This window comes from Brachyhypopomus gauderio, chromosome 3, assembly GCF_052324685.1.
Source record: "Brachyhypopomus gauderio isolate BG-103 chromosome 3, BGAUD_0.2, whole genome shotgun sequence".
Lineage (NCBI taxonomy): Eukaryota > Metazoa > Chordata > Actinopteri > Gymnotiformes > Hypopomidae > Brachyhypopomus > Brachyhypopomus gauderio.
Genome location: NC_135213.1, coordinates 20056832 through 20084219, shown reverse-complemented (window position 1 = coordinate 20084219; position 27388 = coordinate 20056832). Strand labels below are relative to the sequence as shown.

At 40.2% G+C, this 27388-nt stretch overlaps 3 protein-coding genes and 1 non-coding gene across 5 annotated transcripts; 2 read left to right on the top strand and 2 right to left on the bottom strand.

Moving 5' to 3' along the window:
• Window positions 1-715: 715 nt before the first annotated feature.
• Window positions 716-3237, bottom strand: mrpl58 (mitochondrial ribosomal protein L58). Its single transcript, XM_077000141.1, has 6 exons — window positions 2908-3237; window positions 2732-2759; window positions 2575-2634; window positions 2389-2471; window positions 1051-1220; window positions 716-957 (listed from the first exon to the last, which is right to left on the bottom strand). The coding sequence occupies exons 1-6, from the start codon at window positions 3076-3078 to the stop codon at window positions 873-875; spliced, it is 597 nt and encodes a 198-aa protein (XP_076856256.1). The 5' UTR covers window positions 3079-3237; the 3' UTR covers window positions 716-872.
• An 11-nt stretch (window positions 3238-3248) lies between these two features.
• On the bottom strand, window positions 3249-3320 carry trnaq-cug (transfer RNA glutamine (anticodon CUG)). Its single transcript has one exon. It is a non-coding gene; the product is annotated as a tRNA-Gln (tRNA).
• Window positions 3321-6381: 3061 nt separating this feature from the next.
• Window positions 6382-12481, top strand: wdr45b (WD repeat domain 45B). The gene is made up of 10 exons (XM_077000139.1): window positions 6382-6654; window positions 7202-7276; window positions 7843-7944; window positions 8163-8250; window positions 9283-9377; window positions 9629-9819; window positions 10192-10277; window positions 10361-10462; window positions 10588-10709; window positions 10968-12481. Exons 1-10 carry the CDS (start codon window positions 6588-6590, stop codon window positions 11072-11074), a joined length of 1035 nt encoding a protein of 344 aa, XP_076856254.1. The 5' UTR covers window positions 6382-6587; the 3' UTR covers window positions 11075-12481.
• Window positions 12482-13206: 725 nt separating this feature from the next.
• foxk2a (forkhead box K2a) lies at window positions 13207-21849 on the top strand. Of its 2 annotated transcripts, none has more exons than XM_077000138.1 (9): window positions 13207-13692; window positions 14921-15115; window positions 17141-17282; window positions 18260-18406; window positions 18599-18792; window positions 18885-19081; window positions 19322-19573; window positions 19657-19860; window positions 20032-21849. In XM_077000138.1, the coding sequence occupies exons 1-9, from the start codon at window positions 13400-13402 to the stop codon at window positions 20193-20195; spliced, it is 1788 nt and encodes a 595-aa protein (XP_076856253.1). In that variant the 5' UTR covers window positions 13207-13399; the 3' UTR covers window positions 20196-21849. The 2 variants fall into 2 exon arrangements, with proteins under 2 accessions (XP_076856253.1, XP_076856252.1); XM_077000137.1 differs by having other exon boundaries at window positions 19295-19573.
• Window positions 21850-27388: the final 5539 nt, after the last annotated feature.

The window sequence follows — 27388 nt, the reverse complement described above, 5'->3', positions numbered from 1 at the left end:
TGAAGCTATAAATGACCAGCCTGATTCCTCCAATGAGCCAAGGTTTGTCACGCTTACAAACAATGATTTGGATGAGTTGGAAATGCAGAGAAACGAAATTAATACCATAAAACAAACATCCTGGGCTCTTAATGTATTTACATCCTGGTTAAAGAGCAACGACATTACAGTCGATTTTAGTATTATCAACAAAAATGAAATGAATCAGCTTTAACGATGTTTTTATGGATCCGTCAAAAACGTGAAGGGAGAGTTATATAGCAAGAGCTGGACTGGACGAACCTCCAATCAGCCGTGGCAGGTCAATAATTGTTGTGCCCAATGATCTATATTACATGGTTGTGCCAATATTACACGTTATTGCACTCCCTCTCGTGTATTATTGCTTCATTATGTCAAGACGCCATTGTAACGTATACTTGGCATGACCTAATTTCGAATGCATTTGAAATTATTATTTTGTATCTAATTTTCAATTGTTCATTTGTATAACACATCTTTCTTTTCTTTTTATCCATAAGCCATTTTTTCTTTAATGTATCTTCAACCCAGGGTTGAATCAACCACATTATTATTAATCACACATTATTATTATTATTATTATTATTATTATTATTATTATTATTATTATTATTTAGTAGTAGTAGTAGTAGTAGTAGTGTGTAGACACAGGGCAATTGCAATTATAAATTATTAATCAGATGAGCAAAAAAAATATGAATCAAATCCTGCATTTAATGCTTGTTTTGTATAATACATATCAGTTATAGTGGTGTATTGTAAAAAATGTAATCCATTGTATTAAATCAACCAATCCAATGCATAACAGTATACACAAACTAAGATCGTATATTGAATAAAAAGAGAAGAAATCAGTCAAAATCAACTTGTCGTGCTCGCTTTGTTGCAGAATGGATCTTCTTCTCTTTAAGCCTTGCCAAATTTCTTCTCTCTAACCTACGTACAAACAGTTAAATGCATTGAATACAAACATTAATACTTAATCTAGGACATTAACTTTAGAGTTGCATTGGGCTTTGTCGGGTTCACCTTTGAGCTCTCAAAGCAACATCATCCGTGGACGGCTCCGCTGGCATCTGACTCGCCTCGGAGATGATCTCAGTGATTTTGTGCAAACAGTTTTCCAGGTTCCTGTTTTGGCTCCTGCTGACCTCAGAGGTTACTATTAATTCTCCAGCTTTATTTATCCGTGTTTTATTCTGCGAGTGCAAACCTATGGATTAATAAATACCAATACCACCAATACCAACCACACATAAATAATGTAAAAACTAAAATGTCCAGAACTATTGCAATACTGTATAAAACCAAACATATTTTAAATCAAAATTCACTATATATACTGTACTGTTCTTTATTAGTTCCATACATGACCTATTGCGTGGAGGTATGGGGAAATGCATATAAAACGAACACACATCCAAATTTCATGCAGCAGAAAAAAGCAATACGAATTATCAACCAAGCAGCATATTATAAATCAACTAATAAACTGTTTCTTAAAATACATGCTCTAAAATTTAATGATATAGTTGATTTACATATTGCACAGATAATGTATAAGGCAGAAAAAAATTCTCTTCCTAACAGTATACAGAAGTTATTTGAAATTAGAGACAATACATATGAACTTAGGGAAACAAGTAGATAAAAAAAAAATAAGAGCAAGGACTAATATAAAAAATAGATGTGTATCAGTTAGGGGGTTAACTTTATGGAATAGTTGCAGTAAGGAAATGAAAATGTGTAGTTCAGTAAGTAAATTTAAAAAAATGTACAAGAGTAAACTAGTAAATTCTTATAAACTTGTACAGTGATTATATATGGATTGGGTGATATTTACTTATTTATTTATTTATTATTTATTTTTTATGTTATTTTGTGACTGTGTTTTGGTATACAGAATGTGAGATGTAAAAAGGGTAGGCAAAATAAGCTATAAGCTTCAACCTATACCTTTTCGGTTAAATGTATTTTGCTGACATGTTTTACTTACAGCAAACTGAGGTTGTGTTGTTGTTTTGTTTGTTTGTTTGTATATATATTCTTTTTGATTGTGGAGCACATAACCGAAATAAAACTTTTCAAACGTCAAACGTCAATACCTGGATAAAGTATAGCATTTGTATAATTCATGCAATCCGTTTTCATTTAAGCCCTCAAATACTCCCAAAAATATTTTTCCAAAGACAGAAAACGGTATAGTCACGTGTCTGTATATCGTATGCCTTTTCGGAGCACACATCGAATAACATGAGGCTTTATATTGTGTTTTTTTTAGAAATACGAATATTAGTATGTATTTTCTCCCCATGTAGAAAACGATCAATTTAAAACGGAGTTCTTTACGTTTTAAATTCGGCTTACTTTTAAGAGAATCACATTTCTGACTTCATCTGGTATCCACTCTGCCGTCTGAACATGGAACCGTACTTCTGCCTTTGAATTGACTATGAGAAAACGGGACAATCAGTTTTAAAAGCTATTTTACAGGCATCACGGACACTGCGGACCACTAATACTGCAGCACATTGCAGACTTCGATATAACAACCTTTGTTTACATGTTGACCGCCAGGTCCGCTGCTTCGGCTATAAGTGATTTTCAGTTTATCTGTAATTAAACAACATAGTTACAATGTGCATAAATTAAACATTGGATGCCTGCCGTATCTGCTACTGTAGGTTACTGTAGGTTAAATGCGACGTACCAACTGGAATGGCAGTAGTTTGACAAACCTGTTAAATGTAATAGGAACACAATGTAGTGAGTACTTTACTCAGCACCGCGTAGGAATTGCTAGTTTTTTTAATCTGGTATAATACAACTACTTGGTAATTTATTGATCCTATAACTACAATGTTAGCTATCTTACTGAAAACGTACCTGTGAAGTATCCGTGCCCTTGTTCCAGTAAACGTGGGTAGTGCCTAAATAGCGAATAAAATTTCTGTCTGCGTTTAATCTCTTGAATAGCTGTCGTAACAATTCACCTCTGTGTGTAAAGTCTATGGATCTTGAGTAACACAGCCAGCATGCCCTTATGGTGGCCGCCATGTTGGCTTGGAATCACAACATCCGGGTGACAGGTCAAGATTTCGTAGAAGTTCTGTACAAATGTATTCTTGTTTCCATTGACAGTCTGTAGTTGCTTTAAATACGCCTATAGGACATGGGTGATATATATATACACGCAATATTTATGGTTTACTGGGTCAATAATAGATAGGTTCCACCGAGATTTGAACTCGGATCGCTGGATTCAGAGTCCAGAGTGCTAACCATTACACCATGGAACCGTATAGTAAATATACTTGCTTTTACTATTTTTCTGAATAAATATTAATTATACTATCTCTTTTTGAGCCATTATTAACATAATGGCATTGATATTTTATATTCGAACGTTTAGAACACAGTGACGTATAATTACTCCATAAACGCAGCCTGCCAATTATTACGAAGGGACAGGTCAAAATGACCAAGACAGCCAGGGCAATCGACTAGACTCGATTTGGCGGACTTTAAACGATGTAATACTCACTAAGCAATTCTTATTTTTTTATATGTCTTACTTTCCATACTAGCTATTGTTGTAGCCTGATAGTATTCTATCTGACCTATTGTCAGATTAAGATATTTATCGAATGAAGACTACAGAAAACACTTTTTAAAAATTACTATGGATAGAGGGGTCTGCCAAATACTGTAATGGGAAACGATCATGTAGATGCCAGACCAGGGCTCTCAAGTCTCACGCATTGAGCGTGTGACACACGCATTTGACCGTCTTCACACGCTCACACGCCACACTTCCGATTTCACACGGCGAGAAATAAAAATCTAGTTTATTTACCTCCGATCCATATCTATGTCGCCCTCCACTGGCGATCGATCGCGATATACAAACCTCCACCCCGCTCAACAACTTACGTTCGCCACACCCCGTCAACAACTCTCACACTCTGACATGAATCCAAAACTTGAGAGCCCTCTGCCAGACATTGAAAACAAAGAATACTAAAGATGACTTCTCTGTGGTCTTTTACGATGGAACATTTTGATACACCCATTATTGTAATTAAATAATGTATTAATTATTTATTACATACAATGTTTTGTGCTATAATATTACAAAAATTATGCTTGTTTTAGTGGTCAGTCAATCTTACCTAAACAATCTTTATTGAGTGATTAATCAGTGTAGCCTTCTTTTCAAGCCCTCTGCTACACCCTCCGGTGGGTTGTACTGGTCTGCCTCACCAGCCTATTAATCACATGGCACACATCCTAATTATACACCTAAAAGATATTATCTGCACCCTTTATAAGGTTCGTTTGTATTTGGGGTTGTTGTGAAGTCTCTTGTACCTTAACTGAGTTGGTGTCCATTGGTGTGTGATAATATGAAAACCTACACAGCTATTATTACATGTGAAGGAGATAAAGTTTGATGCATCCATCACAGGTAGTGAATGATGGGAGCTCAGTACCAAAAATATTAGACAATGAAAACTGTGAAAAGGTGACTAATACTTTGACAGTGAATTCACATTTCATGGTGGACAACTCCACATACCAGGTTAACATGCTAACACCATCATGCCTGTGGACACAGAGATTTGATGCCTGGTCAAATGCCGCTGCTATATCAAGAAGTATCTGTAGAGTCTCTTGGCCTGTTCCATGACTCTGTTTTTGGAACTCAATGCTACTAATAAAACAAGTTGGTTTTGGTCATGACATAAACAGTCCACCTCCTCACTCAAAAGTGAAGTCATGACAACATGCAATGTTAGAAAACTGTAATTGAACTCATTTGGCCACCATATACATAGATATTAGCAGTGTGTTGTTAGTGGGCAAAAATGGAAGGTTGGTCCAAAAAAGTGCTGTAAAGTTTTTCTTATATGGTAAACCCATGATGCTAGAAATGACTACTATTCTACTGATAGGGCCTCAAATCAGTATGTGACCAAAAAGAATGTTTCTAGAATGTGAAAGATAACTGGACTAACATGTCAAGTAGTGTTTTCCTAGGCAAGGAAACATTCCTTGTTCTAAATTGAAAAAGTGTCTGTCATTGTTGCATGACCAGATGCAGTACATCACAAAGATCCCATTCTGGAATATTTCATGGAAGTAGTACGTCATCCAGGTATCTATCACATACTGAGAAATATTTCTTTGGTTGCATACTGCCGGTGTGTGATTGGGTGTGTAAGAGTTGTATCTGTATAAAAATTGTAAAGCGACCTTGGGTTCTAGAAAGGCGCTATACAAGTTGAACAATTCATTCATTCATTCATTCATTCATTCATTCATTCATTCATTCATACTGCCTACCGATTTGGGACCCAATCAGTACGTGAGTAGTATGTAGTAGGCTATTTGATTTGGACGGCACCCTCTTGCCACAGAATTTTGCCTACGGAGGCAGAATTTGTTAGATTTCAGACACAATTTTTTGTTTATGTTTCGCTATAGACTGTTTAGGGACCAACGTAACTTCAAAGTTGTGCAAGCATCGTGACTCATCAGAAATGCTTTAAAAAATCTTGACGCAGAAAATTGATCCCTGATTAATCTCCGTCAATGATGGCACACCAAACCACGGTATTTATTTTATACGCACTGTTCTGCTAATACTGTATACATGGCAAACGACATTAAGTCATCAAAATTAAAATTGATGAAAGTGCTTCTGATGAGTCACGATTTATGGCCCACCCTACTGCCCCGCCCACCATACCGCCCCGCCCACTTCCCCGTACAAGTGCACAAATCAGCTTTGCAACAAGTACACCGTCACCGAGATATGTGTTGCAAAAGTCGAGGCGGGCAGATTTGAATTTGTGTTCAAAAATACAAGTGCAACTTTTAATTTACAAGTTCTCAAATTAAAAATACGAATACAGATTTTGTTTTACAAATTCTCAAGTCATGTCCTTCACGCAACAGATCTATCCAAGTGCTGCAACAGATTTATCTTCATACTTGGGTTCTTCGGCACGTAAATTTAACGTGAGGATTGCCAACCTTCAATCCTCTACAAAGAATTACTTTTCCTAGGTATACATATGTCATTTTCCTAGGTATACATATGTCATACATATGTCATATGTTTAGTGGACTTAACTAGACTAATTATACTTACATTTCAAGAGTAAAAACGGATATGGCACTTGTGTTATGCACGGTATTTTGCCTCTAACTAAGCAATTTCAAAAAACAGAAGCGCTTAAAAGTATTCAAATATCTCATAGTTTTCCAGCTAACATAGCTAGGTAGGTTAACGGCACTTAGAATGCAGGTGGTCGGATCCGTTGCTCTCGGTGATTAGTTTTCCTGTCCTTGCTCTGTGAGCATTTGAGCGTCCTGTCTCGAAAGGAGGGACCGCAGGAACACAGCCAAATAGCGTTCCTGGCTAACGTTAGCAGGGCTCTGGTGATACAGCTAGCAAGTCAAATATTATCGTCGGAAGCTAGTTAAAGGAATGGTGTCTTTTGGTTAAAAGCAAGTGGGTAGTTCTGACCATTTAGGAAGCTAAATACTTTACATTCACCATGAATTTACTGCCATCCAATCCACACGGAAATGGACTTCTCTATGCTGGATTCAACCAAGACCATGGTAGCTATGATGTTTACATGTTTTGCTAGCTAGCAAGCTATGGCCAAGCTAACGTAATTTGTGTTAGCTAACTAGCCCCACCTTGTGAATAGAACTAACCATGTTAAGATAAGTTATTGGACTCGGAATACTGTCAGTACACTTGTGTTTGAGGTTATAGTTGGACAATTGCAGTAACGTATTTTGTGCAATAGTTTTGCTAACTTGCAGTCACACTTCTCGAGTTCTTTGCTGAAGTAGGTTTCCTTACCTAGCTAGCTAGTTGTCAAGAGTTGTGATAAACCCAATGGACAGTGCGGCTTTATGGCACACAAGATTTCACAATAATGTTGGTGTAGAATACATTATTAGGGTTAAATAACGCGTCAGCCGTTTACTCCACTGGTTAAGAACATTAGATGACTCACAAAAGCTAATTAGCTAGCAAGGTAACCTGGTGTAATATTAGCTCACGTGACTTGGACTATGTAATTGGCTAGCTACTAGACTACGAGTGTTTTGACCACAACGATTTTTAAAGGCAAGACTGTATTTTCTATCTTTCCAGGGTGTTTTGCATGTGGAATGGAAAATGGATTCAGAGTGTACAACACAGATCCTCTTAAAGAGAAAGAAAAGCAAGGTGACTGGCGCTGTATCCATCCGTTTTCCAAAATAACTGCTTACTAGTAGTTTACTGTTATGAGATCTCATTAATTTTGTGTAATTTATGTAAAATCAGGAAAATAAGGCACTGTTCAATTACTTATTTGCTCCAGAAATGCTAAAGAATGCTGTAAGAGGAAGTTAATTATTTATGCCTGCAGCCCAGCACATGTGATTTTCCAGAGTGGCTTCTAATTCTACATTTAAAAACAATCCCCCACATATATATATGTCTCACATAGGATGGCTCATTGGGTCTTTTGAAGATACTTTACCCAGATTTTGACTTGACCACAGTTTTATTGACATCGTTTTGTGGTAGTGGTATAAGATTTGGTGCTCTTTGGACTAGCTGTATATATCACTTTGTAGCATAAAAAAAGGAACTGACAACCAGTGGACTGATCGATTATTCAATAAATTATTTTGCAGGAGTAAGTGTGAATCCTACTGGTGGGAGATTGCATTATCTGGTGAATGTGGCTTTATTGTAGACTTTACTGCTCAAGAATTTTTTGTCTCAAATTTTTGTTTTACTTTCAGAGTTTCTTGAGGGAGGGGTTGGCCATGTGGAGATGCTTTTTCGATGCAACTATCTTGCTCTTGTTGGTGGAGGCAAGAAACCCAAATATCCACCCAATAAAGGTATGTTCTGCTTAATGCTGCACAACGTGGCAAAATGACATTGTGAACTTGCTGCTTATTATAACTGAGAAATGACATTTCATGTGATGTGACAAATGATTCAGTCATTTTTCAATTTTTACACTTTGTGCTAAGGCTGCTGTGCACACTTCAAGTTGAAGCATACTTGCATTTAAAGTTAGAGCAACGTGTGTGTTGTCTTCCCTGTTTTTTGCCAGTTATGATCTGGGATGACCTCAAGAAAAAAACAGTGATTGAAATAGAGTTTTCCACAGAAGTCAAAGCTGTTAAATTACGACGAGACAGGTATTCAAGGATTTGAAGTGCCTTGTAAATGTTTCTGTGATTGTTTTCATAATGCCCAATATCAAAAAGTAAAAAAGTAAAATTTCGAAATCACTGGTGAAGTCTGTCTGGCATAAATTGTCAAAATATTTGCCATAAAGTAGAATGCTGTTTTGGAGTGCTTTTCTGGAGTGTCTGAGCTTGGTGATTTTGTTTAGATGGCTCATATCCAGTATGTCAATATTGCAAAGTTCAATACTGAGATTAGCACACAGTATTTTAGGCAGCCCAAGTGCAAGACTTCAATACTCGGGCTCCTAATTTCAGCATTTCTACCTCTTGATTTTTCTCAATTAACTGTAAATGTTAATTGGTATTAAGCAAAGTAAACAGACATGCTATCAGACACTGTTTCTATGTAGTACTGTTTCTAGTTTATTTAATATCATGATTAAATGAACAATTTACCTCGATTATGGTTAATGAACGATTTTGGGGGTTTGTTGTGTTTTTTTGCCCTTGATATTTCACTGACAAGTGGTCAGATATTAAAACCGGGATATTTTTTCTAATGAAAGACGTCATATTGTAATTACAATGTGGGCAAAGTATTAACATATATTTATATTAAATATATATGTAATATGATATAATTAAAAGCAAATAACCGGCATGGACAAAATTTTGTCGGTTAGAGGTTCTGAATATCAGTTTTGATGTATTTTTGATTAATTGCCCAGCCCTGTTTCTATGTCTCATGTAACTTCTGTGGTGTGACTCTGAAACTACTTCTCTACCGATTGCAGTAGTACTGAGTGTGCAGTGATGACTCATTTTTAATCTAGAACTCACTCCATGTAAGATTCCTTATCACATAAACTTCCAGGACACTGAAATAGCACACACTGTTGGTTAGGGATAGATTTACAAGCACTCTGTATATTTTTGTTGCGTTTCTTAGGCCTATGTGTACAAACACATTATATTGAATGTCCAGAAATATTAAGAGCATAAAATTATTAATGAAACAATAATTTATTTGTCTGTGTTCAGAATTGTGGTGGTCCTGGATTCAATGATCAAGGTCTTTACCTTTACACATAATCCTCACCAGCTACATGTCTTCGAAACATGCTACAACCCCAAAGGTGAGTTTTGTATGTCGGCCACGAAGAAAATAATATAAAGAGTTGCATAGATGGCTTGTTCCTCATTATTGATCAAGGTTTATGTTCTATTTTTCTTTTTACATGTACTTTAGATCTTCTAGCTAATGTTTATTAAAAGATAGCTAGGAAAGCAAATCAAGCTTTAATATTTGTATTTTATTATTGGACATCCTTTTCCCTATTACTGCCAGTTTCGATGTTATTGATGCAGTGTGCCTACCTGTTTGCAGGTCTGTGTGTGTTGTGTCCGAACAGCAACAACTCCCTGCTAGCCTTTCCTGGCACTCACTCTGGGCATGTGCAGATAGTAGACCTGGCTAACACTGAGAGGCCACCGGTTGACATTCCAGCTCACGAGGGAGCTCTGTGCTGCATTGCCCTTAACCTCCAGGGAACGCGGATAGCCACGGCATCTGAAAAAGTAAGTGCTGAGTGGATGTGCTTGTAGACCAGAAACAGAATGAACATGTTTTTTCAAGGCACTGTGATCATTACATTTCATGTCTATCTAGACCTCAAATCTTATGCATAGTATTTTTGGCTTTTAGAAAAGTGCTGTTACACTGATTAAAATGTAGTAATCCATAAGCCTTCTCAGTCTGTTTTTCATGTCAGAATTTATTTATTTATTTTTTTTGTAAAAAAATTTTTTGTTTGTAAATTTGAGTTAAAAAGGATTTGTGTATCATGCTTAATACCAGAAAAAAGTCCCACAAAATCCAAACATCTGAGAGTAGTGTAGGTGTTTGTGGTTGTTTACATAACCTGGTTAATCGAGCTTTCATCTGTTCAGGGGACTCTGATCAGAATATTTGACACATCAGCGGGTCATCTGATCCAAGAGTTAAGACGGGGATCACAAACTGCGAACATATACTGGTGAGTTGTTGACATTATTATACTTTTACACATAACCCCAGATTAAACCACATTGAATTGTTTGGGTTTTTTTCCCCTCTCAGCATTAATTTCAACCAGGACGCATCTCTCATCTGTGTGTCAAGTGACCATGGTACCGTCCACATATTTGCTGCAGAAGACCCCAAAAGAAACAAGCAATCAAGGTTTGGAAAGAATAATGATGGCATTTGATGGAAGTGTTTAATTGCACTAGCTTGCTTTCCTTACTGCTAAAATGTTCTCTTTATACATCTCATGTTTTTGATTTTTATCTTATTTATTTTTATAGTTTGGCCTCAGCCAGTTTCCTTCCCAAGTATTTCAGCTCCAAGTGGAGTTTCTCCAAGTTCCAAGTACCATCTGGCTCACCCTGTGTCTGTGCCTTTGGAACTGAGCCCAACGCAGTCATAGGTGCAGTGGAGCTGTGTGTTATTTCTAGAACATCTGGTTGAGAATTAACTAAAATAACCTTGCTCTCAGCCTGAGTAATGGGGTGGGAATAAACGTAGCCATTTCCATTTTTACTTGAACATCTTGCTAAGCATCGCAATGAATGAGTGGTATCTATTTATATGGGGGAAGGATGTGGACTCAGGTCTTGGTCATGTGACTTGTTTACTGCGCTGTCCTTCTGACCATCACTCTTCCTTCCCTCCTTCCTTTCCACAGCCATTTGTGCTGATGGCAGCTACTACAAGTTCCTGTTCAACCAAAAAGGGGAGTGCTCGAGGGATGTATACGCACAGTTCTTGGAAATGACTGACGAGAAGATCTGAACACAGATCCCCCCCCCTCTCCAGATTTGCGATATTTTTCCTTCTGACATCTCCATATTTGCAGAATGTCAGTGGACCTACTGCACTCTGCATTTAAAACCCAGTGTCACTTCTGAGAGGCGAAGCAAATCAGGGACGTCCTGGTCAAAAGGAGAGATTGAGAGATCTGTATGCTCACTTTTGTGTGTGTGTGTGTGTGTGTGTGCGCTTGTTTTTGTTTGGTTTTTTTCTGCCCTCTATCTTAGAGACTCTGGAGAGATAACACACAAATTGACTGGTCTATTCAGATTAAAAGAAGAGGGAATCTATATATTTTTTTTGAACAGACAACAGTTGCTTTTTAAAGGTCTTCCATTGGGAATGCTGTTCTTTTGTGTTGTTTTTTTTTATTTTTATATAAAGTGTAAAGTTAGCCAGAAGTCCTTTTGTCCGCTAATACCACTTAACCTAGTGGATGGAGTGCAGTGTCTCCCGTCTTATGAGGGGTGGTGTGTACATGTTTTCATCATTCATAATATCAATATGTATGTACAAACTATTAGTAGTGTTAGATTTTGTTTTATGTGTTGTATAACCACAAAATGCCAGACAGAACCCATGTAACTACATAGAATAGTGCATGGGGAAAACTCTTGTAGATGTTTTCTCTGTTTTATGTTAGTTACACGTATGTGCAATATTCTTTTTTTCAGTTTACTGGGAGTTAATCTGTTTAACTGAATCGATTCATATGCTTAATGCATTATAATAGTATGCATAGCAGCTACGTGCTCAATACATGAAACACAGAAGAGTCATTGGGTAGAAGGAAGATTCTATTAAATCAGAAAAGTCTAGGAGTTGCTAAAATGTCTAGACAAAGTTCCATGTTTTTTTAAGGTTACAACACTATAATAATCAAGAAATAATCAAGCATCTGCCCCTTTTGTACAGCATTTAATGTGAATATGGTCTTTAGTGACCAATGCAACTTGGTGAGGGATCAATTTTGAAGACATGATGGGATGAAAATGAAGATCTGCTTAACAATAATAACACAGGTGTAGTGTAATAGTGGTAGGGCAGTTTTAAGTCAGTGAAATAAAATCAATCATTTCTTCTTTCTAATGCACTCTACAACCATTTTTAAAGAACATCAGCAAACGATTACCAAAGTGTCCAATAACCCAATCGTATTTTTATGCCTAAACTGCATTCATTCTTCATAATTTTTTGCTTTCATTTTTGTATTTTTTTTTTTTTTTTTTGGAATATGCTGATTAGAACTTAATGCTTTTGTCGTGATTGAAGGTAGAAGTGACTACACCTAAAGCAGCGTGATTTATATGATGTATGCTTTGACTGTGAGGTCTGCAGGGAAACGGCAGAGAATTTATCATGTGACAAATTAAACATGATTGAACTAAAGGTTGGTAATTCGTTAATTGGCGTCTATACGGATTGGCTGTTTGGTAATGTTTTGCCACACCCACCGGTCACATCACTGTTTACTAACAACCACAGCGCCTTAAAATGTTTGTGGTACAACGAGGTTACAGTTTTTAGCAATTAGACACCACATCTGTTACAAAAACAAACAAAACATTACCAAGCATCCATTTTTACTACGGCTATACGACTAAAACGGCAACAATCGACCAACTTCAGTTTTGCATCCATCTCTTGATCAGTCTTTTGTTTAAAAACTGAAAACAGTTTATCCCGACAGAATCTTGCAATAGGCTGAGGCAGACTGTCAAACTGAATATTCCCCATTCACAGCATTATTTTATTTCAAGAAAACTGCTTCTAAAGATGAATAATTATATTGGACATTCAATTCGCCCGATTATTTTTTTATACTCTCGGACATTCCGTGAAGTAGCGCTGGAATTAAGGTATTTTATGTACAGCTACAATGCTTCTTGAGAAAACCGTGAAGTCAATCTCACCAATCCGTCTCTTACAACACACCATTTACATGCGTGTCAAGATCACCGTGCAACCAACCTCGACACATTACAAACTCGCTCAGTTCTGGTTCTAACCGGTGAAAGGCTATCTTCAATACATCATCGTTGGAATGATTGGTCCGTTGCGCTGTCATTCGTACTTGGCCCGCCCCCAAGGTTTGTTTGGTAGGTTTTATCCTGTTCTCTTTCTCTCTGTTGCGGCGGTGGGTAGGAGCCGCTGTCCCCATACTGGCACGTTCCTCCGCATTTATCTTTATCTTTCGATTTGATCCCCCGGCTAAATTTGAAATTAGTTCCCCCACCACAACAACAATCACAAACAGCCCCGACTTATCTTAGAGCAAATTAACGTCAAAAGAATAAGATCTAAAAGATGGCGGTGAGCGGGATGTCAGGGTCGGCAGTCGCCCGGCTCGAGGGCCGAGAATTCGAATACCTGATGAAGAAGCGCTCGGTAACCATCGGCAGGAATTCATCACAGGGCTCAGTGGACGTGAGCATGGGCCACTCAAGCTTTATTTCTCGGAGACATCTTGAGATTTTCACCGCGGGCGAAGACGGAACTGGCAGCGGAGACTTCTATCTTCGATGCCTCGGCAAAAACGGGGTGTTCGTGGATGGGGTGTTTCAAAGACGAGGGGCTCCTCCTCTCCAGCTTCCCCGAGTGTAAGACCATCAGTGTTTATCAAGTGTTCTCAAATAAACCCGATCGCACGCCCGAGTGCCTTTATGCCGATTAGCTGCAGTTTTTGTTTTGTTTTGCAAGGTAGCACGTGTTGATTATGACAACTACAACCAACACAGGTCTCATGTTGCCTGCTAATGCAGCAGCACTGCTTAGCTTGTCTGCTAACGTTAAGTTGCCCCCCCCCTTAGCTCTCCGCCAGGGCAGTTCTCTGCAAGCAGATTTTTTTTCTTCTTCTTGCATTCACGTCTAACCCTTCGATGAAGTCGGTTTATTTCTGTATTACTCATAACCACTTAAGGTTTGTCCTGAAAAAGAGACGGGCTCTGCTTAGCTAAAGGGTAACATCCTGTCCCTTAACCCTTGATGTCCTCAAAGGTGTGTCAGTGATTGAATTCTAATTCACTGCATGTGCTTTAATGCAGTATATCTGGATTTGTCCTCAACTTTGCCGCTTCTGGTAAAATCGGAATATTCCGACGGCATTTTATTTTGAACCATTAGTTTCCCTACCGCAGTCCTTGATCGCGTGATTATACAGATGTAGCTTAATATTTCAGTTTAGGTAAGATATTCGTAGTCTAAAAGTATCGCGTGCTATGAAAACAACATGATGCAATTTGGACCTAAGTGAGACGACGTTTTTTCTGTGGTGTGGGACCATTTGTTTTGTTTTCAAGACGGGCCTTTTCTTGACCTTTCAAACCTGTTGTCATAATATTACAAATTTAGGAGGCTCAGTGCCATATTCTGTTATACAGACCAACAATATTCTGATCCATTAAGTTAACATTTCATCCTAATGAGGAGTTTGTTTGTGTAGTTTGATTATGAATTAAATGAAGGGGTTTTAAAAGTCTCCTTTAAACTGATCTCATGAGGTGTCTATGTTTAGGCTTTAGCGCAGGTTCAAATATATCTGTCTATGTTAATAAAAAAGTAATATCTCTTATGTAACCTGGTCATGCTGGTGGCCATATATAAACCACAGATACCTTATGGTTTATGTTACTGGATGGCATTCAGGCCTGTGCCTTGTTTACTACTCAGTTGGCTTGTCACAATAACACAAAGTCAAATTTATTTCATGTTAAAACACTTGATTTGTTGGTTCAACTTACATTTGTGTAAAATGCAGAATATGCTGCAGGTTGGAGATGTGTACAAATGACACGGTGGCCTACGAATGACCTCCTCTCTCTTTTAAAGGTGCACGTTCCGATTTCCCAGCACAAACATCAAGATCACGTTCACTGCCCTGTCCAACAACAAAAAAGACAGGAGGAACGCCCCGGAGTCCCCTGTGAAGTCGGTCCAACCCCAGATCTCGCCGCTAACCATTAACATTCCAGACAACATCGCTCACCTGATGAGCCCCCTGCCCTCCCCCACTGGCACCATCAGGTGAATCTGCATCTTCATGTTCCGCTAGTTACAGAATGGCCCTTAGTGTCAAACCATGTGCCTAATACACTTGTGGAAGCAATGATTCATGGTATTCGAATTCATGGTATTGGCAAAAGGAACTAATTTAAGTTCAATGAATGCAGGAAATCTTTAGCCAGATCTCGTCAAAGGATCACTAGTGTCACATAAAAATATTGCACAACATGTTGTCTTTGGTGGGGAAATGCTTAAGTGTTTATGGGAAATATTTCACCTTAATGTTGTGATATTGGGAACACTGGTCATGTGCAAGCATGTCTTCTTTGTAGATCTTTTGGAAAAACTGCTGCTACCAACACCAAGTAATCCGGGGTGTTTTTATCCAAGAAACGGAAACAGTGCAGTAAAAGTCATGGATGAGAGACACCTTTATCATTAGTCTTTGTTCTTTATTTAAAAGCCTGTTAATAGCAATTGAATTAACTACAGCAGAATTGCTCGCGTAGGCAAAATACACTCATGCTCCTGGCAAACCCAAAGCTTGCAAGGAAGGTCTTGGAGTTTAGTAAGTAATTGAAACAGGGACATATTTTGAGTCCAGAACTCCTGTATTTTCTTGCATTTAAGGAATTTGGTGGAAATCTAGCATGGTTTGTGTATCCCCACCCCCCAGTATTTAGACAGTTGGGGTTGCAGCTGTTTCTTTTTAGGCAGGATGGTTTATTTGCAGTCACAGTGGAAGCATGGCTAGTCTTGATTTTAGTCTTGGCTTTTGTTGTCTCTGAGCTGTCTGTCGGTGAGACTGAAGACTCCTTACGCATCGATCTGAGAAATAAACGCAGTGTAATCAGCACATGGTTAAAGAAGAAAGCCCAGCATCTACAGGTGACCGGTTCAACCAAGGAAGCCTAGTACATAAATGAATAATCCTTCACTAATAACACCCCCCCCCCCCCCACCCCCCAGACTGATGGTTGTAAACATATGTGCCGAAATCAGAATTTGCATCCATGGCACAGATTAATAATGGGTTGTGGAAACATGTCTAAATCTGGCCATGCTGCGTAGGGAGGTACCTCGAATAGCAGAGGAATCTGTTCTGACTATAGTCAGGTGCATCAGAAGCTGCAAAGTTGTGGCCCTATTACAGTATGTCTAAAATCCTGCTGGACAGGGTTGAGGTCACAATGCCCTTCTAACATATAACGTGCTCTAAATGCAACCAACGACGATCAGGGCCTCGAGGAGCCACATTTAATAGCTGAAAATGGGGCACCGACACGCAGTGGAAAAACCTCTAGGCTGGTAGTACAAGATGAGATAGAAAGTTGCTCCATCTAACAAAGATCAATGACATTCAGTGGGAATATCGGATATGGGAATGTCATAACGGTTGCTGTTTTCTACAGTATGATGTGAAAAGGTAAAATAAGGGAAAAAGTCACAATCTAAAAAAAATCACAATGTAGAAAGCTGGCTTTGTCTGTGAAAATTGTCTTGGGTGGTGATAGGCTCTGGGCACGTTCTGCATATCTTAATTGATGTGACTATGGGCAGAAGGAGCAGGATGAATCCTGAAGCCTGCCAGAATGTTCTGTCAGACGCCCTTCTAGCAGGTGGAAAAAGTCATTGAAAAAATCAGCAGGGCATCAGGACTTTTGCATTGTTGATGCTGAAGACTAAAACATATTATGGCGATTGTTAATATGCAATGTTGGGTATATTGGACCTGTTTATTAAACACAATATGTTTTACATAAGTACATCTCTGTCTCCGTAAATGGGACATTCTTTTGAAATGGGTGTAAAGTTAGGCCTGTTAAATCTCTGTGTTATCTAGACCACTTCTAAAGCTATCCATATGATTTTCAAGGTGGCAGTATTTGGGGATATTAATATTTACGGCTGTTTTAATTAATTTCTGTAATTATTCTAGGTGCAGATGTCTTGTTGGCAGGGATCCCTCTTCCAAGTTGTGCCCAAAGGCGTTTCTTTGACCTTAACGGTCTAACATTTTGGCTTCTTTTTTTTGTCTCCTCACAGTGCCGCCAACTCGTGTCCCTCCAGTCCTCGAGGGGCGGGGCTGTCCAGCTACAGGGTGGGGCGTGGGCTGGCTGCCGAGCTCATTGGGGACAGCTCCCAGTCTGAAAACGACAAGGAAGCCTCTGGCGGAGACAGTCCAAAGGTACACCATCCTGCACTTCAGCCCATATCACTTCCTTGTAAAAATTTGAAGGTGTTTGTAAGACGGACTATTTGATATGGCCGACTCTTAAACGGCTGCCAGCACTCGTTTTGTGCAGCGTTGGACCATAAGCCGTCATCGCTGCCAGTTAGCGCAGTTGTGCAGTACCAGCTATTAGACAATCATGCATACGACAAAATGTAGGCCACCAGATCTGAGTCTCTCTTTTGGATCTATTTAAAAACAAATATAGACTGCAGTGCGGGGGGAATCTGGCTGCTGTTGAAGAGGAGTGATGAGACATTAAAGGTTTTCTTGACAGTTAGAGAAGCTTTTGCATCATCTTTTATTGATATTTATCAGAATGTTGAACATTCACACACTGTCCATTTAGACAGACGGGTCCTTGACCAGTAGGACCAAGAATGGGCATGAATTTAACAGAATCACATGACTTGTTTTCTTGTGTTTGCACTAGCACACTGACTTAAAAATATTTTAAATGGTGACACTGGTAAAGTCACCATATACTGTTTAGGCTTCTTGGTTGCAATTTTTGTAAATTCTGCAGTTGTGTTGCATTACGCAGAAGTCTCATGTGATTTATACGACATCAGACAAACACGTCCCTAGTTTCATCAAAGAATACAGAGTCGCTTCCCGTCTGATGTGAGGCTGTATGTTAGCACGCAGCGCTGGGCCTCCCCGATTCAGACCTGCGGCACTATCACCACCATTGTTCTTCCAAGACCACCTCGTGAGATTTGATTAAATAAATGTAACTTGATGAATATTTTTTTCTGAATTATTCCTGGTTTAAAGGAATTAAAGACTTTACAGAATTGTTTTTGTGCTTGCTTGTTGTGTTTGATCATGGAAGATATTACTAAACACTCAAAATATATAATTAATTGATTAAATTAATTGATTTTAGGGTTTGCAAAACATTGTCTTTTTTTCCTTTGTGCTTACAACAGGATGATTCAAAACCACCATATTCTTATGCACAACTGATTGTTCAAGCAATCACCATGGCCCCAGATAAACAGCTTACTTTGAATGGTATATACACCCACATCACTAAGAACTACCCATACTACAGAACAGCAGATAAGGGCTGGCAGGTTAGTATTTATTCAATAAAAGAAATTATTTACAAAATAATTTACCATTACAAATGTCTGTAAACTTTACATTTCAGACATACACATGTACGGAGTTCTTTTCTTTGTCTATGTGCTCCCTTTAGTGTATAATACCATTCAATGTCCAGAGCCATAACACCATTCCTGTGCTTTTCCTTCCCCGCATTTCAGAATTCCATTCGCCACAATCTGTCCTTAAACCGCTACTTCATCAAAGTGCCGAGATCTCAAGAGGAACCGGGCAAGGGGTCTTTCTGGAGGATAGACCCGTCCACGGAGAGCAAGCTCATTGACCAGGCCTTCCGCAAGCGGCGGCCACGCGGTGTACCCTGTTTTAGGACGCCCCTCGGCCCACTGTCCTCCAGGTGACCAGCCGCTGGCCGTGACCAAGTGCTGCTCCTCCGTCTGCTCCCTGGAGGTGTTTCATGTCCTGTCTTTACTATCTCGTACCTTCCAGGAGTGCCCCTGCCTCTCCTAACCACACGGGGGTGCTGTCGGCCCACTCCAGTGGCGTGCAGACTCCGGACAGCCTGTCGCGGGAAGGCTCCCCCGTTCCTGCCGATCCGGAGCCCGTCGCTGTCCCTGCTCCAGCTGCAACTGTTCAGCCAAAACTAGCTGTGATCCAGGAGGCACGCTTTGCACAGAACACATCAGGTTTGTTTAGGGCCGGACTGACTGCCGGTTCTTTTTTTTGCGGTAACGTCTACACTGTGATCTGTGATTAAAGCCAGACTCACGAAATCAGAATTGCAGTAGGCCAATATTTTCATGATTAACAAACAATATATCATTTGGCCCTATTAGAACGTTTTTGATCGATGCCCAATCACCCTTTCTGTCCTAACGGGAAGTGCTTCTGCCGCTCAGCTCACACTGGGGTGCATTTTCTGGCAGGCTCGCCTGTCACCAGCCAGCCGGTGCTGATCGCCGTGCAGAGGCAGCTCCCTCAGACGCTCAAGCCTGTGACGTACACCGTAGCCACGGCCCCCGCCACCACCACCTCCGCCGGCCAGCAGCCTGTTGTGCAGACAGTCCACGTCGTTCACCAGATCCCTGCTGTCTCCGTTGCTGCTGTGGCTGGTTTCGCCGCGCCGGCCGATGGCAAGGTGGAGCTGCAGGAGAACGGTGACCACCAAGAGGTCAAAGGTGAGAATTGTAAAGGGTGCGAAATGGCTAAATGCCAGGCAAGTTATGGGGATTTGAGTAACACCTCCCCCTCCTGTGTCCAGTGAAAGTAGAAGCTGTGCCCACCACCATCACGACAGCCTCTTTAGGCGGAGCCAGTCGTATCCTTCAGACATCCCAAGCCACACCCATCCAGACAGTCACCATAGTGCAGCAAGCGCCGCTCGGTCAGCACCAGCTCCCTGTGAAGGCCATAACACAAAATGGCACTCATGTGGTGGCCGCCATCCAAGGATCCACGACCACAGGTAAGCGACCCGCTATGTCTTTTTCATTCACCAGCTTTCAAATTCCAAGGGTAATTGTAAACGTAAGCGGCCCGGAGAACTTCCTGCTGTTTGTTCAAACCCGTGGAGAGCTGACATGAGATGTGATTTTTTTTTTCCCCCCTTTGTGTCCTGTTTTCCCGCCACGTGCAGTAGCGAGTCCCCTCCACATGCTGGCCACCCACGCCTCGGCCTCAGCCTCCCTGCCCACCAAGCGGCCGAGCAGCGAGCCGCCCGAGCTGCCCGACCCCAAGCGGCCCAAGGCCGAGGACGGCGGGGACGCCACTCCCGCCGCAGCAGAGAGGGACGCCAACTAGGGACGCCGCAGCCGTGACCTTTGGCCTCACAGACCGGTTTTTTTTTCCATAGTTGAGCCCGCCCGCCACACCTCCGTTCATCTGTCATTCAGTCCAAGGTGCCAAAGGGTGAAGGATTAGAAGCAGAAGAGCATTGCGGAGTGAAATTTTGAAGATGGTAGGGACACGCAATACTCGAGGAGGTAATTTCGGATGCTGTTATGAGGAGGACAACTGAACGTGGACAGCAGGAGAGCAACAGGAGGCCTTTTAAAGAATTATTTAAATACACACAAACATATGCATATATATTGATATAGCGTACTTAAAGCTACAGAATATATTTTAGATCAAATCTGGGTACAACCTAGTCCCATGCCTCCATCTCTACTACCTCTGGGAAAAACTTGGATAGTGGAGAGATCCTGACCAAGATGGATTTTGCTTTCCCCGGACGAACGGCTGGTAGCCTAATGAGCTGGAAGTTCAATTGAAATTAATCCATTTAAAATTGCCTGGGGCTCCAGGTATCCTCCAAGCATTTCTGTGTATGCAGGTAATTACTCCTTCTGGGCTCATCAACTATGGTTTTCCTTAACTGTAGCATAACTATTCAATGGATTTACGTTGTATATACAGTAGATCTAATTTATAGGCACAGGTCCTATCCAAGTTGTTGAATATACTGAGCAAATGGGGGCGAAGACAAGAATTTTGAAGAGGTCAAATAAGAATTTGCCAAACAGTAAATGACAAATGTACACACAGTGGCAACCTACGAGTTGTATGGTGTTTTTTTTTTTTTTTTTTTTTGTTTTTTGTTTTGTCTTTGAACATGAGCTTGGTTCTCTTTGGTAATGGTAGAATGGGGAACCCTCTCCCCTATCATGGCAGCTAGCCTCAATGTTGACCTACCTACCTAATGCAGTCTTTAGTAGATATGCAGTAATTTGTTGTACACGTGTATCTTGCGATATTATTTGTCTGTATTGTTCTCCATGGCACAGATATTCAACAACAACAAAAAAAAAACACAATGCTAACGTGAGGTCATTGGCAATTTTTTAAATATGGACTCATACGTTTATGGAAATGAATGTAGTAGCTTCCTCAAAAAACACTATTCATAGAGGACTTGTGTTACTTCTGTTGAATGAAATCCAGATGATGTTTCTCACATCCTCAGTTTTTTTTTTTTGTTTAGTTTTTTTTTTGTTCCATCTTTCATTTTAACAAATAACCTATGAGATAAGAAATATATTTCCACTTGTATTTCATTCAAATATTTCATCCAAGCTTGCATGAAAAATGTGTAGAGAAAAATATACAGTACCTGAGCTGGTTCCTTAGGAAGGGGCCGAGAAGGAAGAAAGGAAAAAAGACTTGAGAAGAATCTCCTCTGATTCGGACCATTACTGCACTTAACTCCTTAACGCTCTTTCCTTTGCTCCTTTATCTGTTCTTATGTTTTCAGTATGTCCTTGGCTGTGTTTAACTATGTGTTACAGTTGACAGTCTCTTTGCCTGTTTAATATTATTTTACTTTGTTCAGACGGTGAAGACGTCGGCTCTGACCATCTGTGTTCCACAAAATAATAAGTGCTAGATATTGTTCAGCTTAAGTGGGTAAATGCATTTTTTACATAAATTAAAAACTCCATAATTTCTGTTCTCATTCTGTGTACTGATGTGTGTCGGAACAGCCTAGAACGTTTTGCATTCCTGAATCTGGAAGCGAGTCACCAGATGTGTTCTCTAGATGGCGTTGTAATCCCGCGTTAGGACTGCACGCTCAGCTGAGGTGCACATGCAGGCATTCCCACAGAATTAACAACCCTCATATAATTACCTAACCCTCATCGTTAGGTAAACATTTCATAAATTTGACCTAGGACCTGTTTCTAATTCTATTCTAAAACCCTTACCATAATCAATGTTAAGTTTGTCAATGGCTCTATGATGTATAACGCAGAAAAAAAGCAATGAAAATACAGTGATCTTGTTTCCTTGGATGTTTGATCTCTTTTAGAGGGAAGCCACTTAACAGGAACATTCCCTAAAGCTTTAATACTTACAAACTGTACTTTGCTTTGGTCCAAGACAAGTCCTAGATGTTGATTAGAAAAACTCTGGGTCTTCACAGAAGTTGTCTGGGTCTGACTTCACAGGCATGGTGGGCAGCTAAGATGTGCTTAAAATCAGTTCTCTGGATCTCAGCTGATGTAGCAGCTATAGTGGCCATGATCCTACCACGACCTCGCACATAACTGGTGACAGTGGTCACCCGTAAAAGACAATGGAGAGTACACAAACATTCAATGACATGTACCAAAGGTCTGAATGGGTTCACCCCAAAGATGCCTTGCACAGAAGTATAAGTCACTTTAAAGTACGTTATTGCTCAGTCTTTTCAATTATTCAATGTTGATTTTCCTCAGTAGCATTAGTATTTTGGCAGTTGTCATTTTAAAGATATTCACTTATTTGATTAGGAGTTCAGAAAAAAATTCAGTAATACACCAAATAACCACTAAGCTATATGGAGTAAACATGACTAAAATGAATAAAAATAATTACAATACAGCAACATGATCATTGCTAGAGAACTAGGTAATCCTTGATATGCTGCTGTCAATAGCCATTTATACCAGATGAGGTCTTGATCGGTCTTACAATTATATATATATATATATATATACAGTTGTGATCAAATTTATTCAACCCCCAATGCTGCGAAGGGTTTTATGGAATTCAGTGCACATTTGTAATTGTGTTCATAATGAAATCTTACAAGGACTTGTTAAAGAACTAAATGCAACTAAGATAGCATCAATTTTTTTTGTCATAAAGTATTAAATGGCCTTTTTGTGATTTCTTCATTGACACAATTATTCAACCCCTTTACGACTACCACTCCTAAGAACAGAGGTTCATTCCAGTGTTTTCCATCAGGTATTGAAAACATCTGTGGATGTCAACGAGCAGCAATCAAGCATGATAAGCACCAATTAGGCAGATTTAAAAGGACTGTGATACTCAGCTCCTTCTAGACATCTACTGGTGTGTTTCCAAGCATGGTGAAGGCAAGAGAATGGTCCCAGAAGACAAGAGAAGAGGTTATTGCTCTTCACAAGAATGGCAATGGATATAAAAAGATTGCGAAGTTGTTAAATATTCCAAGAGACACTATCGGAAGTATCATTCGCAAGTTCAAGTTAAAGGGCACAGTGGAAACGTTACCTGGTCGTGGCAGAAAGAAGATCCTGACCGCGACTGCTGTGCGCTACCTGAAGCGTAATGTGGAGAAAAATCCCCGCGTGACTGCTAAGGAACTGAAAAAAGACCTGTCAGATGTGGGCACTGAAGTTTCAGCTCAGACAATAAGGCGCGCACTGCATAACGAAGACCTCCATGCCAGAACGCCCAGACGCACCCCCTTGCTGACTCCAAAGAACAAGAAAAGTCGACTGCAGTATGCCAAAAGTCATGTGGACAAGCCACAAAGGTTTTGGAACAGTGTACTGTGGTCAGATGAACTGTTTGGGACAATGGACCAGCGCTATGTTTGGAGAAGGAAGAACCAGGCTTATGAACAAAAGAACACCTTGCCTACTGTGAAGCATGGCGGGGGGTCAATTATGCTTTGGGGCTGTTTTGCTTCTAATGGTACAGGAAAGCTTCAACGTGTGCAGGGTACCATGAATTCCCTTCAGTACCAGGAGATCTTGGAGGAAAATGTGATGGAGTCAGTCACAAACCTGCGGCTTGGGAGACGTTGGACCTTCCAACAGGACAATGATCCGAAGCACACATCCAAGTCCACTAGAGCATGGTTGAACATGAAAGGCTGGAACATTCTAGAGTGGCCATCGCAATCACCAGACTTAAATCCAATTGAGAACCTCTGGTGGGACCTAAAGAAGGCAGTTGCAGTGCGCAAGCCTAAGAATGTGACTGAACTGGAGGCTTTTGCCCATGAAGAATGGGCTAAGATACCCATAGGTCGCTGCAAGACACTTGTGTCAAGCTATGCTTCACGCTTGAAAGCTGTCATAACTGGAAAAGGATGTTGTACTAAGTACTAAAAAATAATGTCACTAGGGGGTTGAATAAAACTGATAATGATGTGAGCACAGTAAAGACATTTGTGGTTATTCCATCATAAATATTATGTTATGTTTGTCTAATTTATAAGTGCCTCTTTGATATAATTGTAAATAAGATGACTGAAATGATCAAAATCAATGTCAAACTGGCCAAAACACTTTATTTCAGTGGGGGTTGAATAAATTTGATCACAACTGTATATATAAAATGTTTTTTTTCCTCGTTTCGGGGCGACCTATTATTTATTGAAACACTGGATCCATTAATAATTACCGTAAATGTCTGTGAAATGGAGGCAGAATGATTAGCATTTCTGAGGAGTGTGTGGGTGCAGTCTTTACTTTTCTTTTTGTTTACCAAGCAAAGCAAAGAAACCTTTTTCTTTCAGCCTGTCAAATGCAAACACTGGTGATGTAATCAGCTATAATATCTTCATCCTCTGAGAGGGCAGGTGCATTTCAAGGTAGTTACATATTAACTTGTGGATTGCCAAAAAGTTTTAAATATACACTACATGGCCAAAAATATGTAGCATGCCCTCCTAATTACCAAGTTCAAGTATTTCTGACATGCCCTCTGCCAACAGGTGCAAATCCAGCATAAAGCCATGCAGTCTCTTTAGACTCTCCACAGAATGGACTGTACTGAACAGCTCAGGGACTTCGAGGAGCTCAGCCATGAAAACGGTAGACCATGCAAACTCACAGTCAGAGCTGCTGAACACCAGAGTGCGTAGTGTGAGACAATTGCCTATCCTTTGTTGCATCATTCCCTACAGAGTTCCAAACAGCCTCTGGAAGCTGAAGCATCACAAAGAACTTGTGCATGCGAGGCCTGTGAAATAGATTTCCACGGCTGAGCAGTTACGTGCGAGAGCCTATGCGCAGTGCCAGGCATTAGCTGGAGTGCTGGAAAGCGTGCTGTTGCTGGACCCTGGAGCTGTTGCTGGACCCTGGAGCCATGGAAACACGTTCTCTGGACTGATGAGTCACGCTTCCCTATCTGGCATTGTGATGGATGAATCTGGGTTTGGCAGATATCAGGGAAATGTTACCTAGCAGAGCGTATGAATCCAACAGTAAAGTTTGTTGGAAGAAGGAGAACGGTCTGGAGTTGTTTTCTTGGTCCCTTAGTTCTAGTGAAGGGTAACGTTATTGCAACAGCATACAAAGACATTTTAGACAATTTAATGCTCCCGTCTTTGAGGAAGTAGTGTGGGGATGGCCCTTACCTATTTTGTGATTATTAACCCTCTGTGCACAAAGCGGGGTCCATAAAGATATGGTTTGACAAGATTGGTGTGAAGGAAGCCTGTATAAAGCCCGGACCTCAACCCCACCATGCACCTTTGGGATGAATTGAAACACTGATTGCGGGCTGATCCTTCTTGTCCAATATCAGCGCCTAACCTCACAAATGCTCTTGTGACTGAATAGACAAAAATTCTGACGAACTACAAAATCTTGTAGAAAGTCTTTCCAGCAGGATGAAGGCTATCGCAGCTGCAAAGACGTGGATGGGTCCATATTAATGCCCAATGGTTTTTGGAATTGAATGTCCAACAAGCTCACACAGTTGTGATGGTCAGGTGTCTGTACATTCTGCATTATTCCACAACTGAAGACCCCACTGTCCACCAGTGGGGGGAGACAGTGGGTTGACACACAGATCAGCCCACAGGCCTGGAGGACGAGACGTCCCGTTACGCTCTTTGCTTCTGCTTGGGTGATGGTTTGAATTATTAATTGGAAAAATATTGCACTCGGGCTCCAGGCTGTGGCCCATTGCACCATGATCATGTTTGGTTGGAGTCCAAAGTAAAGCCAGAGAGCTGCAAGTCCAGTATCAGCAACTCTTCTATATTTGATGGCTGTGATATTTGCTGAGGAGTACAGCAAAATGCATTACAAGAATTCATTGTTGAGCCAGAGCTGATTAAGAAATTCTGGACGCTAATAAATTCATAGAAGAAAATCTTAAAAGGAATCGTCTTCTGTGTAAAGGAGAGGGATGACTGTGAAAAGTGAGAACTCAAATGAGAGCACGCACATCCACTCGTGAGACCATTATACGGAAGCAGGGCATGTTTGATCTGTCAGTGGCAGACTCCACCACGCTACGAGCCTTGAAGCTCACACGCCTCAGTGTCCTGTTCTGGTGATACAGGCATTATGTTGCACTATTTGTAGGTGTCGTATTTAGATATCCGGATGCCTGGTTGACACATCTGGTGTGAACAGGAAACTGGACCTCTGAGCCCATCTGGGCTTTTCTGGATTGCTGCACACTCCACACAATGGCTGTGTGATTTCACGATAGCTTACTAACCATGGATGAATTAGTAATGGGAGTCTGCGTCTCCCTATTTCTCTTATTTTCATAACTAGGAAGAGGGGCAATGGCTGTAAAAACTGGTTGAATTTGTGGTAAGGCTCATATTTACAGTAAACAGTTGAAGAGGTGTGTCAGTGGTCCATTTTGTAAGTGTGTAACACCACAAGCTTACTAAAGGCAAAGAAAGTAGCAGACATCACCAGTGTTTCTGGTTTTTAATTGTATATTTATATTAATAGGAATCCAATTAAATGTAATATCCCACTAGTTTTTTGTCAAGTTTAAAAAATATACAATTCAAATAATAACATTGCCTTTCAATTTTACAATACACTAACAAGATGATAAAAAAGAAAGAATTCAGATCTATTAGGTATGCTGCTATACCAAGATATCCATGGAGTTTCTAGTGCTTATTGTGTGTGTTTGTATTGTCTGTGTGCTGAGATTATCAAAAAGCTGTGGCTCAAATGTCTGTACCCACAGTGACTGGGTGTGCCTTCAGAAAAACCTGTTTTATTGCCTGCTAGATGCCAACATAAAGTTCATATTTCAGGTAGAAACATTTGTTCCACAAACATACTGACACCCATTATTTACTCTTGTCCAGTGTAATCATAATCAGGTTACAGAAAAAAGCCTCACAATGGCAGGTAATCTCTAGATCTTCAGTTCAGTTCTTCCACATCTATGGAGTTCTGTAGGTCTGTACCCCATTGTTCATAACATGTTTTATATGTTTTCTGAGCTTTGCTTAAACATTTAACAACTTG

Coding starts and splice junctions, on each gene's coding strand:
- mrpl58 (XM_077000141.1), bottom strand. CDS start 3,078: ATGGCGGCCACCATAAGGGCATGCTGGCTGTGTTACTCAAGATCCATA. Junction 1,221..2,388: donor GAAATGTGATTCTCTTAAAA/GTAAGCCGAATT, acceptor TTGCACTCGCAG/AATAAAACACGGATAAATAA. Junction 958..1,050: donor GTTGCTTTGAGAGCTCAAAG/GTGAACCCGACA, acceptor GTTTGTACGTAG/GTTAGAGAGAAGAAATTTGG.
- wdr45b (XM_077000139.1), top strand. CDS start 6,588: ATGAATTTACTGCCATCCAATCCACACGGAAATGGACTTCTCTATGCT. Junction 6,655..7,201: donor TGGATTCAACCAAGACCATG/GTAGCTATGATG, acceptor CTATCTTTCCAG/GGTGTTTTGCATGTGGAATG. Junction 9,378..9,628: donor AACATGCTACAACCCCAAAG/GTGAGTTTTGTA, acceptor ACCTGTTTGCAG/GTCTGTGTGTGTTGTGTCCG.
- foxk2a (XM_077000137.1), top strand. CDS start 13,400: ATGGCGGTGAGCGGGATGTCAGGGTCGGCAGTCGCCCGGCTCGAGGGC. Junction 18,407..18,598: donor CAGCAGATAAGGGCTGGCAG/GTTAGTATTTAT, acceptor CCCGCATTTCAG/AATTCCATTCGCCACAATCT. Junction 19,082..19,294: donor CTTTGCACAGAACACATCAG/GTTTGTTTAGGG, acceptor TCTGCCGCTCAG/CTCACACTGGGGTGCATTTT.